We start from the raw sequence: 16238 nt of genomic DNA on the forward strand, positions 1-16238 counted from the left end.
AGGAAGCCCACTTGGTGAAGTTGGGATTCTTCATCTCCAGAACCACCGGGATGTGAGTCTTCACATTGACGGCGGTGTAGGGGTGGACGAGCACAGCCGGCGGTGAGCCGTCGGCGGTGACAGACATGGTGTGGACGGCGGCTGCAGAGGTCAGCCGGCGGGAAAAGGTGGAGAGGAGAAAGGGGCGGAAGCAGAAGGTCCGGGATCAGATTGATCACGCGGTCTCTGATGCCATGTAGAATGACAGAGAAATGGGAAACACCACGCGCCCAACATGGGGGGGTGACATTCATATATATAGCCAATATGGCAGGGTATAACAGGCATGTACATGCTTTACATAGCAGGTGCTAATCACACTGATTTGTGCCGTTGCCTATTATATACTTGGCTAATATACACTTGCCTAATATATCTATCAAAGAGGTGAACTCATTCCTTTCTAAACTATACTTCAATTTTGACATTAACTTTATACTACCTAACAGTTGTGTATTTGATTGACAAGGTTTAGGCATGAGAAGACATTGATAACGCAAGCTGAAATTTGTTAAAAGAAGATGACAACAGAATACATATTATGGAACAACTCTTCATCCAAGCCAAGATGCATTACAGGGAGTACAAAAAGGTCTACAGAGAGACCAGCATGTATGCTACATAATTGGAGAAAGGATTACACAAAGATGGAGAACAATTATTCAAAGTCACAACAAACTGTTGGACTTCAATGCTTGCTGAAAGATGCATCAAATGTCACGAGCTATGCACACTAACCTATGAAGATCCGGGTTGCAAATTATAAATTGATGAAAAGTTTATCAAGTCTATTTTTCAAGGCAACCAAACGTTGCATCATTTGGACTTCCAACAAGGAGTTATAACCATATTAGTGTAGACTGCTTAGGAGGCCGACAATCGTGCTTAGACTTCCGAGAATTCATCTCGTGGAGACCTTTCACCCTCGTAAACTACAAGACCAATTCATACCCAACCAATAGGGTTGTTTCTTAATAAATATATCTCTTTGTATCCAAACAAAGCAAGATTTTTGATAATCGATATACAAACCCCTCTATTTAGTTGTGTGCTAACAAACTTCAGAGAGTGATATCTACCCATTTGCTCTTGCAGTTTCCTTCATGGGACTTACAAAAGTGGACGCGTCATTGTCACCCAATCTGTGCTTCTGTTCCGTTGATTCCAGGTTGCGTAGGTTGGTTCTTTGAGAGTGTGGTTGGACGAGTCCTTGGTTCAGGCTGCTATATAGAGCCGGTGGTTGGCTTCTTGTGCGTGTCATTAGGTTGCACTAGGTATTTGTAGCTTGCAACAAGTTATCTTGGCTATTTTAGAACTAGTTATCATGTTCGTGATCCTACTCCATGAAGATCGGGACTGAGTCTTCATCACTAGTGGTAACCACCACCACCACCACCGTTAGACCACTAAAAGTTGACTTCATGCTTATTTTAGATGTATTCCTTAATATCATCCTTAATCAGGCTTTAGCTAGTATTTTTTCGCAAAGGGCCATACAGCTGAAGTGGCTCTCTAAAATCACAGAGAAATCTTTAGTGGGGGTCTCCTGTTTAGGTATAGTAGCTAGTAGATTGTTGTTACTGCTTTACTTCCTCCTCTGTCTATTTTTTAGCTTGTGATGGATGTGACGTTATGAACCAAAACCTTAATTGGAAGTCGGTCCAGCATCATGAGCCAAACCATCAGATTTTTTATTGTGAAAATATTCACTTACTTAATATCTATAAAACCAAGTGTTGCTTACCGTAGCTGTTATGGCTGGTGCTAAAATATCATGAAAGATATTATTTCAATTTTGATGTTTTTGTGTTTGGGTATTTGTTCAGTTGGTTTGGAACAATTTACATAATTGGTGCAAATCCATGTTATTTAATTCCTCTGCAACCCTAAATATGGAAATAGTTCATGCAAAAGTATATTGCTTACTCTGCTTTCGACCATGCCGATGACTAGATTAAGGTTTTATACAAACTACTACAAATTTCCAGATTGGTGGTATACTTGTATACATAGTACAAAGTACAAGTTTACCTCATTTGCTTATGTTTCCAATTTTACCACCGTCAATCTACCATTTACCTTTAGTAAAAAAAAGTAGTGGACTAAGCTGGAAAGCAGTCACCTGTATTATCTCATGCGGGTATATATAAATTGTGGTACATATTTATGTTAATGCCTAATAAGTTAGTGTTGTGTGATATGCAGAAATACAGGCTCTATCTCAAACGGTTAAGTGCTGTGGCGTCACAACAAGCTAGCATTGTTGCCGCTTTTAGAGGTAGAGACCCCTCATTTCTTCACATGGTAGCCTTTGAAGGCCTTCAGAGTTATCAACCTTTTGCCCCCTGTTCTGCTATATCATCCTTTAGCCCACATGGCCTGCTAGGGGACTTTTTTATTTTTAATCGCTTTTAATTAATATTTTAATAATAGCCATACCCACGGCGACGGACCTAGGTTTTTACCTCTGGGTATGCGCAGCAAAAAAAATTCTTATGTAATTCGGTGAAAATTTTCTTTCTTATTTTTTTTACATTAAAAATTTCTACCTATCTCTATGACTGGCGGACCCCAGGGTATGCGGTGGCCCACCCTGCATACCCTGTGGGTCCGTCCCTGCATACCCAAAAAGATTAAGCAAAACTCACTCCTTTGGTCGTGCCACTTGCACTAGCGTGACATGGGGCGCCACGGTGCTTTAATATGGAGTTTATATAATATCCGTAAATCCATAGCCTAAAAACAACAAAAGGAGAGCCTGGTGCTTTAATGATAGTCAATTCTTAGACTACATCATCATCCATGTACCAGGGAGAACACCGTAGCCACTTGCAACAATTCACCGCAAAATGAAAACATGATCCTTGCAATCTCCATGTTTTTTTTGTGTTATGACAAGGTAGCGTGGTAGTACAAGTCTCTAAAGACTAAAACAAAGTTATGCTTTATGAAAGTGTTTTCACGACATGTTGTAATGCTAATCTTCTGCTTTCAGTTTGTAAAATATAGATTTTTTTTAGAATAAAATATAGATATTATTGAATATTGATCAAAGTTGGAAAATAGTTGACTTGAAACCAAATAGGCTTTCTTTTACAGTTGGATGGTATCTCAAATACAACAAAACAAAGGGTGTCAAACTTAATAGCTTTTTTTCCAATCCATACACCATTTCAGAATCCAAACACTCCCATAATTTTTCCACCACACCAACGAAACCACGAATATGCATTCTGAAAACCGTACATTTCACAAGTAACATTTGCAGTTAATTTAGAATGAAAAATTCTATTGCTGTACACCACAGGAAAACCAATACAGTACGGCAAAATATGTCAACACTAATTAGCCCTTCATGGAGTAGCTACAAGGAAAACATCTGGCTAGCTCTTATCTAAAACTGCACCCAAAGGCTCGGCAAGAATGGCTTGACCTGGCACAGGGGTCACGAAATGTCGGCCCGTGCCATGTAGTTCTTCCGACATTCAAATACCTATCTACAAACAGCAGCATCACTATGCCTCAAATTTACAATGAATTACAATGGTTGGTATTTCTCTTCGTATCTATAGTGATTCCATAGACCCACTCTTTAGCCTCTCCATTCGTGCTTGCAGCCCAGATAGAGCTCGTTCATCCATGGGTGGAATATTGCTTTGTTGTTGGGGTTCACCATCCAATCGTGTTCCCCCATGCAGCATATTACTTCCGTTCATACTTGCCAACGGCCGAGCCTGAGCTCCGTCAAAATGACCTATAGCTGCAGCTTGAATGCTTTTCATCCTTTCCCTAAGAGCATCCAATGTCCCTGCTGGTAAAGAAATAATGATTCCAATAATCAGATCACATAAACATTGATAGCATATATAATTATGCATGCAACTGCATTGAGGCAGTGTAGGATGGGGACCTGAGGTCTGGTATCTCTCAGTCTGTTGGTCGGTAGCGTCACCTTGACCTCTGAAGGGTAGTGTCTCACCACTGGCATTATCTTCGTTATAATCCGTTTTGCTATCAATTGATTTTGTGTGAACAGGGGATGGTGCAAACTTTGGAGAGGGTATTGCTGCTATTGGGGGCGGTGTGGATAATGGAAGACTAGAGGGCGTTCTTCCAGCTGCTGCGTTCTTCTCCACCTGCATTGTAAACAATGTAATTAAATTCAATCGTACCTCAAACGACATTAACATAGCAAACTCAAACCCCTCCATGACTGAGGTTTCAAACCTGAGCTAGCCCATCTCTGATATAGGTTCTAAATGCTTCACTAGCATTCTGAAGCTGAGCAAATATATCAACCTGAGATAATGATGGCAGATCAGATTACGAACAGAAATATGGAAGCTGAATGCTCAATAGAAGATACACTTTCAAAGGAAATATGCACAGCACATTATTAAAATCCTCAATGTAGACTAAACCAGTTTACAAATAGTTCCCCAAGGAATAAGCAGTGCTAAAGTGGAAGTACACTAATATTCTCTTTGATCATGTCAACTAAATGACTAATCCATCAGGCCTCAGCTTGACAAGTAACATGCCAGATATTTAACATGCCATCGGATAATACAACACTAGGAATAATACCTTTGGGTAGAGCTGAGTTATCCGATACAGTTCATAAAGGCCAATAGTACATGTTTGCTTGTCACCAATTTTCTTGAAGACAGCAGCAAGCTCTTGCTGTTCATAGCCACATAAGAGGAAAAAAAACATGTGAAATCACTGCCTTAATCTTAAGCATTTGTGTCACAAGCAAGCACGGCTAAAAAAAGAGAAGACAGTTGCACCTTCAATTGCGCGTCAGCTGAGTGACTAGATGGATTTGGATTGTTTGACGCAGCATCCCAGTGAGTTTGACCCATAGGTCCTGATGGCGTCAGCATTCTAGCAGCTGCAAGGGTCTACAACGACCGAACAATGTTGCTTAGCAAGAAAAAAAGGTTGCACGAATAAGCTTGTTGGTAACGGTAGTTTAGCAAGTTCTACCTGGAGATTAAGATCAATGTATGCTAGAATTATTGGCTGAGGTTCAGCATCTATAGGAACCATTGAAAGGTGACCCTTTATTGCTGTCCCTCGAAGCTTCACAAGTTCATGCAATACGGTTTTGACCATTCTTAATGGCTTATCATCAGCACCAGCCCTACAGATTATACAGAATATCTATTTAAACCAAAATTCAAGAAAATAGTTAAAGAGCTATCCAAGGGAGGCAGACCTTCTCCGTATTTCTTCCATTCCCAGTTCTTGTAAATAAATGTGGATGCTCTGAAGAATTCGATCGAGGTCAACTTCATACATTGTACTCTGAAGAACCTGAAAGATGGAATGCAGAGTGTCAGAAGTACTGTAAAGTTTAAATTCAGGAAAGCATCAGATGTAATGTCATGAAGAGATTCAGGAACATGTGTCAAGCAGATAATAATGTACCTTTGTCAACTTAATTAAACATTTGACAACTAAGTCCGAAAACTTCTGATTTTTTACAGCAAGAGACTCTGCTGGTGTAGGCGATGGCCATCTTGAAGGATCCAAAGGCCTCAGCAAATTAATTAGCACAACAAACGAGGATGTTCTCTCAGCATTATCCTGTTTCAAACAGGGCCATTAAAGAAAACACAGGTAGAGCAAAGGAGAGCATGAAATAGAAATTTACATACCAGGATTTTAAGCATTAAAACATTAAGTGCTTTGAGTAATTGGCTGCCATCATCCATAAGAGGAACCCTTTCATCTAAAAGCCAAAGAAGTAACTCCGTAATAAGGTTGTCAAGGGTACCCTCCTTCACAGCATGAGCAAGACGTTTGATCTGAAATGTCTGTTAAAATAGCCCAAGATTTCAGATAAACAAAATCTGCCATAAAGAAGGTAAAGGGCCAAACACAAACATGTCAAACCTGCATGAGTGTGTTTAAAACATATTTGCAAGACCTTGAAGAGGCCCCAGATAAGCTAAAATTGAAGGTTTTTGGAACCTGCAAGATCCATGATCAAAATAAGACTTAAGAAAACAGAACATGAATAACACAACAAATACTAACCATAACAGCCAAGCATGACACTAATCTGTCAGCTTCCTTAATAAGATCTTCAAGCACCGTGCTTTCAGGGTCAGTTGCCTGCGTTAGCTCATGGCATATAACTTTCATACCTTCCACGGACTGCAGAAAACTAAAAGCATATATCAGACCAATGTTTCTGTTTAAAGAGTGAATGTAAAATCTTGATATGTAGAAATATAATATAAAAAATAAAGAACACAGCCTCAAGGAGATGGGATAGGTGGGAGAACTATGGGAAGTGATAGACAGGCAGACAGCATGACCTGCTCAGGCAAACCCAATGCAACTGTCTTGAGAGCTTCACGCCAGTCCGCAGGACCAGTTGCAGCTGGAATCTGCCTAGGTACCATGTGCCTATCCATATGAGCATCCGCATATCCGAAGTCCCTATTGATAGTCAAGCATAGACAGGTAGCGTTATGTAATGGTATATAAGAACATACAAAGAGCACAATAAGACAACTGGAGCCTGGAGCACCTTGAGATCATTGATCCTGTCACTGAACGGGAGACTACTTCTCCGCTTTGTTCTGCTATATCAGACCTACATCCATGAAATGAAAGTACGGACAATTAAAAAAACAGCCATCACAATAGGAATAAATAAATGGCAAGATTCAGAGACAAAGAACAAACCCATTCTCCCTAAGTGAACGCCTCAAAGCTGCTCGAGCATCACCAGGCCTTCCTTCTCTCCTTTTATCCATTTCCCTTGCCTAACATACCATCAGGCAGAATATAGTACATTCTTAGTCGTAAAGTGATTGCAGTACCTTTTTGTAAAATATTATCATATGTTTGATTATAGAAACAAACCTTCCATTTAAACCTATCATCGAGCATGCTTCTTTGGGCATCTGAGAGTTTTCCAACATATCGCCATACATCATCCCCTGTTTTGTCAAACAAAGTATACTATGAGGCTCATGCAAATCAATTCAATAGTATAAAATATTGCAAAAGGAGACATCCTGCTAAATTGAGTATATGCAATGATTTATTTCTTCTGCAAATACACAAGCACAAATGTCAAATAAATCAAATAAACTGTTCAAGACAATTGATACGGAAAATATTCGATTTTTTGGTAGACTGGGCATATGGAAAGGCTCAAATGTTGAGTTTGAGAACCAGAAGGGTTTGATTGATTATGCACCAAAAGAAGCTACAAATGTAAATGAAATATCATCTGCTCAAAAGGGAAGAAAAGGGTGGGGTGCATACCAAGGTTCTTGTAGGCTGTTGCAAGCGTATTAAGGGCAGCTTTCCTAATCTCACCATCACGCTCTGCTGTCAGTGCTGCAACAGATGGCAAGTTTTTCATCAACCCACCAACCTGCATGACAAAAACAAGCATCTCCTATAAGTAAAGCAAGACCACCTAACTGGCAAATGGGTGAAGATAGCAATTCAGACCTCAGTCCCATGATGGTCAATGAAGTATCCAATAATATCAACACATTCTATCCTTGTCCGGTTATTCTTGGAGCGGAGCCCCTCAAGAACATAAGGAAGTAGTTTGGGAAGAGAATAAATGTTGACCATTTGCTTAATCAGCTCCCCCATTTTTTCCCTGACTTTTTCAATGTTATGACCAGACTGCAGAACAACAGTAATTTGGTCATGATTGTAATATGAAATATGATAACACATCCAATATGCACTTTTGTACTAATCATACCTTCTCTATGAGGCAAGGAAGAAAAATTGCAGCTTCAGCTTCTGTCAACATGTAAGACTGGTCTTTTAGAATATCAAAAAGCTCAGGAAGAAAGTCAAGGACCTACAAGTGAAAGTAGTACACAGTACAGGAAACAAATTAGTTTATTGTGCCGCAACAAAAAGAAATAAGGCCAGCATGATTCTTGACAAGAGTGCTTTGCATTCACCTTCAACAAACATGTTGTGTTAGATTCACAAAAGCGTAAGACAAACCATCTTAATAGTATGTCAAGAAGTTCAATCACTTCTTTCCCACTCGAAGGAAGTGCCTGCACAGTTGCAATAGCATCAAAACAAGAAAATTCACAGGAACAAACTATGTTAAATCACTCTAATAAAGAGATTAAGTAATATTGTGATCAACTTCCAACCTTTTGTAGCAATTCAATACCATCTATTTGCCTCTTAAAGTCTGAGTTCCATAATCGCAAGCTTACATCTTCTCGGAAATGCTTAAACAAATCAATCTGCACATAAAATGTTATTCCAAGGAAATTAGATGATAGGTATATGTTCACACAGTAGTAACTCATATACTAGATCAGGCAAAAGGAAGGTAGACACTAAATCCAAACACACTAAAGATCAGAAATGCTTAAGCAAATCAATCTGCACATAAAATGTTATTCCAAGGAGATTTAGCTGATATGTTCACATAGTAGTAAACTGCATCGGGCAAAAGGAAGGCAGACTATCAGCAGAAGCAGATTTCTGAGACACTATGAATTCACAACCAACATTAACTTAGAGAAAACTGAAGATGTTTCACTCGAATTATTACAAGTGTCCGCACAAAGAAACCAGCCGGTAAGACGGTAACCTCTCTTGCATCATTTCTCAGTAATCATTGGTCACTTGTAACTTCTCTAGAGACTGGTTCTTTTATTGGGGACCCACATACAAAGATGACTATTATAAACCCACTATATTTCATCCTCTGTTTTAATATCAAGTTCATCTACACCAATTTAACATATCTACTTGGTGAACATCCAACTTTTTAAGGATTACATATTTGAATTCAGATATTTGAAGCTATAAAAAATCTGGGTGATCATTTCTAATACCAGTCAGACAAAGGATTTTCTTTTCATTCTAAGGGGCCAATCATTGCAACACCATCATTTAATACCACATATCCAGGCTATAGGTCTTTGCTTTGTATTAATGTAAATGTAAACTGATTAAAAAGTTCAAATTTCCGCTTCTTGTTACATAACTTCATAGCACCTACTACCATGAATTTTGATCGAGTTGTGTCTGACTGTAACCATAGGATTTTGCATGCAAGCACAAAAGTATAACATCCGTTGTAACAGCTTAGTTCTCATTGTTATCATTGAGGGCAACACCATCATTTAATACCACATATCCAGGCTATAGATCTTTGCTTTGTATTAATGTAAATGTAAACTGATTAAAAAGTTCAGATTTCCGCTTCTAGTTACATAACTTCATAGCACCTACCTACCATGAATTTTGATCGAGTTGTGTCCGACTGTAACCATAGAATTTTGCATGCAAGCACGAAAGTATAACATCCGTTTTAACAGCTTAGTTCTCATTGTTATCATTGAGGACATTTGATATATCAAAATATGAGTACTCAGCTGGAAAATTCTAATAAGGAATATAACAGGATGCAAATGTAACAATCTTAAAGCAGTTCCCGTTTATGCAATATACATACAAACCTTTAGTTCATCAATCTGCTCTCGACGCGGTTCTTCGAACTTGAATTTTCTTACCAAAACACGCCTCTCCCGCTCTTCCTGATCAATAGGTAAACTTATATTAGACCTGTGCATAATACAGGGATGTTGCAGGGCCTGATGATTGCTCACCTTGTTTGAGTCCTTTATGTTAAATAATGCCTGGGATTGTGCAGGGTCTTGAGTAGAAACCATAGTAACAGATGCTCTAGCTGGAAGTCCTCTCTGATAGTGTAGTAGTTAGAAAATAGGTATCAATAGCATTATCCACAAAGACAAAGAAAGATGCAACACATACTTGGGACACAGGTTTGCCCACATTAGAACCACGATCATTAGGACCATGCTTATTGTTCTTCAAACCTGCTTTTGATGGCAAACTCATGCTTGTTGTCACCATCTTAACAGATTCAGAAAATCCTGATGAAATAAGCAACAATAGTAAGCCAAGAACAAAAATTTCAACAAGTACATGAAAACAAATACTCCCTCCATTCCAAATTATAAAATGCTTTGGCTTTTTTAGATACATTGCTTTTATTATGTATCTAGACATGGTGTATATCAAAGTGCATAGCAAAAGTTATGTATCTACAAAACCCAAAACGTATTATAATTTAGAATGAATGGAGTACGTTACAATACACAATCTGTAAGACACCACCTTCATGTACAGTAGACAGTTTCAGCCTTTCTGATACAATGGCCAAAGTAGGTGATGGCAAATCTTTCAAGTTCCTTCCAACCTAGACCAAACAATAAATTCAGTTGTAGGGAGAATGCTGCAGCATTAAATGGAAAGATGAATGAATGGAATAGGCGGATGAAACATACCACTTCTTGGCCACAGATCCTGAGAATTTCATTCATAAAGGATTCAGCAACTTTGCGGACTTCAGAAGATTTATCCTTTTCAAAAGAAGGGTATAGCATTGAACAACAACATTGCTATAAATCAAACAAAAAAACAATAAAAAAAATCAGTTTAGACTAATACCATCAAAGAAGATGCAGATGGCTTCAACAAAGGCAAAGCCTCAGATGGATCACCCATTTTTGAAACATGCTTAGACAACCAATCAAAGAGATCTTTTCGCCCTTCTGAACCTGTTTTCTGATCACCCAAAGACACTATAATATATGGAACCATCTTGTCAAGTTGGGCTGCAGCAACCCACGAATCTAGAGCAGTCAAAGTGCATTCTCGCATATGCTTCTTATTGTCACCAAGACACTTCAGCACATCTGCCAAAATACCCTTCATAACAAACAAACAGTTGTCAGTTATTGTAGCGACCAAAATAAACATGCAGAAGTAGAGAAATCAAGCTTAGTTCCAAACCTTGCTTGACTTTTCAACAGAAGGTCCCATAGCAGATGCAAGGCTACCAATAGTGGACAAGGTTGCCATTACTAAATTTTTGTTGCTGTCATAAAGACGGCCTCTAAGCGCACTGAACAGGTCAGCTGCAGTGATAAGATGGCCAAGACAATTTACTACAAGTTGAACGAATACATTTATAGTCGCTTGGGATGAATATAATCAGTGGACCTGTTCCTGTAGGCTGGATACGTTTATTAGCCTCCTCCACAATTTTGGTGACTGCGTCTATGGACTCCAGTCGTACCTGTGAATTCACGTATAAGCATAATATCAAATATCACAAATAAAATCCAAGAAACTTACAGAATAAATCAAATAATTTAAAAGAGCCCAGTACCTTCCAGTCCGGACTGCCTAGATTTTTTAGTAAAGTAGGTGTAATCTTAGCACTAATGTCTTCCCGTGGCAGCCCATCAGACGAGCCGGCAGATGCGGAAGCTGCAGTATCCAGAACTCGAACTGTTCTCTTCGGAGCAGCAGCAGCACCCTAATAATTGAACCAAACTGATGTCGGTGAAAATCAAAGTCACAATAAGTAAGCATTTTCCAAACAGTGACTCTAACACAGCATACCTCAAAAGGATTTTTCTCATATTCAGTATCCAGGGCACTTAGAAGTGCTGGTTTAACATCACTTAAAAATCCTTTAATATCTGCAGGATGGTTTATTTCAAGAACATGATCTGGCGACTATCATATCATAACATATTAAAAAAATATAAGAGGACAAGAAGATGACCTGGGCCCACAAACTTATGTAGCATCCCAATTAGTTTTATAGTAGCATTTCTTGTTACAGCAGTACTAGACTGAAGACCGATGTCTTTGCAAAAATCAATCATGTCCTGATTTCAAAAAAAAAATTCAATCATGTCCTGGAACAACAAAGACAGATAAGAACAAGAGTGTGGTAACACTGTAAGTATAGAGCAAACAAGCATAGGAAAGTGCACCTTTAGCTTTAAATTGGAGATCCCAAAGTCTTCCACAGCAGAGACCATCCAAAGAATACCCTCACTAAGGACCTTGGGATTCTTGTGCTCCTTCATTATTTTGTAAAGCTACACAAATAATTACGAGTAATTATAGTAGTTGTCAAACATCATATAAGCAGTGTGCATCTAAAGCACAGAATAATATTGAAAAGATGTTTGACAATGCATACACTGAATTTATTGAAGACCAGCATATAACATCACCTAATTGGGTTAATTAAACAAATGTGGAGGACCTTTTGAACAAAAACAATAATAGTGCAATGGTATCTCTTACCCTATCAAACACAAATCCAGGACCCACTGCCTCACAAAACGCAGTGAGACATTTCATTGCAAAGATCCGTGTTTTTATATCAGCAACCCTTTCACTTACGCCTGAGAAAATAGCAAATCAGGTGTTAACAAATTTACTAAAATCAATATAGCACATGACCAAGAATTGAACAGGAAACATTTCAAATATGTTTAAAAACGGTAAAGTATGACCAATATATAAATAACAATAGGTTATATGCAACCAAACGAATTGCATCTTGTATGCTCAGCAGACAATACTAGAACATCCAAAATTAGATGTGAAAATAAGCACAAAAACAAGCTAGACAGAAACAGGGTACCAAGATGAAGCTCCATGCTACATTATTTATGAATAAACTGTTGCAGAAAATGGCATGGATCCCTCTTATAGCACATCAGAGACAAGTTCCTAAACTAAGGCCCACAGGCAAGTATATTAAACTCAAAATCCATAAATAGAATTTTCTCCTCTGTATCCAAGAAAAAAAAACTGAAGAAGTCCCATCAGCGGATTGATAGTCATTGATTTAGAAATAAAGATTTGTTGAAATTAAATTATTCAGAAGTTTGTTGAAATTAAATCAAATTAAACTATGAGACCTAAGTTCCAAGCCTATCCTAAATTCCAAACCTTGCTTGACTTTTCAACAGAAGAGATTACTGAAGGGATAGTTGTTCGAAGATTGAACAAGTTTATAAAGAAAAGTATTGACATTTGGGAAGTCAAAGAAGTATAAAATACATTTCATAGTGGATCTAATTATGCTCATTTGACACTGTATAAATATGATTACTGAAGGGATAGTTATTCCAAGATTGAACAAGTTTATAAAGAAAAGTATTGACATTTGGGAAGTCAAAGAAGTATAAAATACATTTCATAGTGGATCTAATTATGCTCATTTGACACTGTATAAATGTGAGAATACGGACACAACCTTTCAGTTGGATGACTCTTTTGATGATACCAATAGGCGCTTTGTGCGGAGAATCCAGAAATCTGAGGTCAGAGAGGTGTTGAAAAGGATGAAAGGAGATAAGGCGATGGGACCGGATGGCATCCCAATCGAGGTGTGGAGATGCCTCGGGGACATAGCTATAGTATGGCTAATCAAGTTGTTCAACCATATTTTTCGATCGAATAAGATGTCTGATGAGTGGAGGAGAAGTATATTGGTACCGATCTACAAGAATAAAGGGGATATTCAAAGTTGTACTAATTACCTGGGAATTAAGTTGATGAGCCATACTATGAAGCTATGGGAGAGAGTTATCGAGCATCGCTTGAGAGCAATAACGCGGGTCTCTATGAACCAATTTGGTTTCATGCCCGGAAGGTCAACCATGGAAGCCATTTTCTTAATAAGACAAGTTATGGAGCGGTATAGGGAGAAGGACCTACACATGGTTTTTATTGACTTGGAGAAGGCTTATGATAAAATACCAAAGAATGTTATGTGGTGGGCTTTGGACAAACATAAAGTCCCAACGAAGTGCGTCGGGCTCATTAAGGACATGTACAACAATGTTGTGACTAGAGTTCGAACAAGTGATGGAGACACGGATGACTTTCCGATTAGGATATGACTACATCAAGGGTCAACTTTGAGCCCTTATTTGTTTGCCTTAGTGATGGATGAGGTCACAAGGGACATACAAGGGGACATCCCTTGGTGTATGCTTTTCGCGGACGATGTAGTGCTAGTTGATGAAAGCCGGACATGAGTGAATCAGAAACTGGAGTTATGGCGGGAGACTTTGGAGTCCAAAGGTTTTAGACTCAGTAGAACTAAAACTGAGTATATGGGATGTGACTTCGGCACTACTACTCGGGAGGAGGAAGATATTAGTTTGGAAGGTCAAGTAGTACCTAGGAAGGATACCTTTCGATATTTAGGATCAATGCTACAGAGAGACGGGGATATTGATGAAGATGTTAGCCATAGAATCAAAGCAGGGTGGATGAAGTGGCGGCAAGCATCTGATGTCTTATGTGACAAAAGGGTACCACAGAAGCTAAAAGGCAAGTTTTATAGGACGGCGATTAGGCCTGCTATGTTGTATGGTGCAGAATGTTGACCTACGAAAAGACGACATGTTTAACAAATAAGTGTCGCAGAAATGTGTATCTTGCGTTGGATTTGCGGTCATACAAGAAGGGATCGAGTTCGGAACGATGATATACGTGATAGATTAGGGGTAGCACCAATTGAAGAAAAGCTTGTCCAACACCGGTTAAGATGGTTTGGACATGTCCAATGGAGACCTCCAGAGGCACCGGTGCGTAGTGGAATCCTAAGCCAGGATAGTAACGTGAAGAGAGGCAGAGGAAGACCGAAGTTGACTTGGGTAGAGGCAATAAAAGGAGACCTGAAAGGATGGAATATACCCAAAGACTTAGCCTTAGATAGGAGTGCTTGGAAGGCAGCTATTCACGTGCCTGAACATTGATTGCTTCTGCTGGGTTTCAACTCTAGCCTACCCCAACTTGTTTGGGACAAGGCTTTGTTGTTGTTGTTGTTGTTGTTGACACTGTATAAATATTATTCTTCATTTCTATAATAATGGTCAAACTTAGGATAGTTTAGGATAAGCACAGAAATCTTTATATTTTGGGACACATTAAGTAGAACATTATGCCTAATTTAAGTAGGCAGCTGAAGGGCACCTATACAGTGAATCTAAACATTCATAAACAAGGTCTTAAGCCCGGACCCTGGGTGTAAGTCAATAGCCTGTGCTTATGAGCCCATCAACCAAACTAAGGCAGGAAACTAACTTAGGTTCAACCAGCAGTCTAGAACCCAGTTTCTGTGAGAGTAACTATTTATACTTACTGTCACCAAAGCTCAGAAAATCATGGTTTTAATCTGTCGACAAGTTTGCTAAGATTAGGTGGGTAATTTGATGAAAGCAAACTCAATCTTATTTTTGGGTGCAAGATATACATATTACATAGAAAAAGTACATGGAGAAGTAGAGGGGCCCATACCAAGAAGGCATAGAACCACACATCGCTTTGGAAATTTGTTTACAGTTGAGGCAATATAGGTGATGACCTCTATAACTTGTTGTTGTACCTGTTTCATTTAAATGGCATTACTTCCGTAGCAAAGGGATATTTCACTCAACAAAAAAATAGTTACCAAACAGTAAGAACCTGAACATTCTTTTCGCTCCATCCAGGCACAGCACACAACAAACGAATCAGAAGTTCAGCGGACTTATCAAGTTCCGTAAGACTTTCCACCTCTTGCTTGAGTATGCCAATAGCTGCCACACAGAGTAATGTTATATTCTCACTGTAGATGTTTCTTCTTTCTTAAAGCTTCACAGCAGAAAATAGGAGCGACATTTAGCATACAAATAAAACTGTCACGATAAGATTGCTTCCTGTTTTGTGGTCTCAACCAAGTGTGAGAATTATGAGTTATTCTAATAAGCTGATGAAAACAATTGCCGGGCACAGAACAGTACAAACAAAACAAGCGATTCAAGTTAATTCTTTGAAACCAAACAAATAGACAATAACTACAGGATAGACAACACAGGGATATCGGCAACCTTCAAGGCGCTCTTTCCAGACAGAGCTCTTTAGCTGGGAAATTGTCTCAGCTTTCACAACAGACCTTAACCTCTCTTCTATTTCCTCCAAACTCATTTCTGCCGGCTGCAAAAGATCAAACCAATAAATATCATACATGAGTTGTATGTACTATCAGTACTAATGATTTTTATCTAGTATCCACTACTTGAGAAGAAGAAGAAAAAATCCAACACCAATTAGTCCTTTAAATATCTAGATGACGTAAAAGGGGAATAAAAGTTCATCTAAATCCATTGTTTTAGTATCTTTGGGCCAAAATAAACTACTCTACTGTCTAAAACATTTGATGTTCTCTACTCTTTTACAATATTCAAATACTTGTCCTGCAACTTCTAGACATCTTCAGACAGCAATTTCCAGTCTTGCCCTTCCGTAATTTGCAAATTTAACTAACGTTTTTCTCATGCACGAAC

The 16238-nt window shown here is 38.7% G+C and overlaps 1 protein-coding gene across 4 annotated transcripts in view; it reads right to left on the minus strand.

Moving 5' to 3' along the window:
- LOC136456737 (protein MOR1) overlaps positions 1-16238 on the minus strand; it is a 44101-nt gene that overhangs the window by 21877 nt on the left and 5986 nt on the right. For 2 of the 4 annotated variants that reach the window (XM_066456687.1, XM_066456685.1), the window contains exon 18: positions 15783-15888. In XM_066456687.1, the coding sequence (XP_066312784.1) occupies positions 15783-15888 (106 nt within the window). Of the gene's footprint in view, positions 1-3247; positions 3851-3949; positions 4176-4266; positions 4339-4626; positions 4723-4829; positions 4944-5028; positions 5186-5260; positions 5359-5472; positions 5632-5702; positions 5862-5940; positions 6019-6084; positions 6205-6368; positions 6493-6583; positions 6650-6741; positions 6822-6921; positions 6999-7329; positions 7442-7521; positions 7705-7786; positions 7889-7994; positions 8097-8198; positions 8295-9521; positions 9600-9671; positions 9765-9837; positions 9960-10203; positions 10286-10373; positions 10449-10536; positions 10798-10881; positions 11007-11091; positions 11168-11260; positions 11411-11496; positions 11577-11662; positions 11769-11876; positions 11985-12195; positions 12297-15210; positions 15299-15378; positions 15492-15782; positions 15889-16238 lie in introns of those variants that run through there. The other 2 variants (XM_066456689.1, XM_066456688.1) reach the window with 2 other exon arrangements.

The sequence above is a fragment of the Miscanthus floridulus genome, chromosome 6 (genome assembly GCF_019320115.1).
Source record: "Miscanthus floridulus cultivar M001 chromosome 6, ASM1932011v1, whole genome shotgun sequence".
In the NCBI taxonomy this organism is placed as follows: Eukaryota; Viridiplantae; Streptophyta; class Magnoliopsida; order Poales; family Poaceae; genus Miscanthus; species Miscanthus floridulus.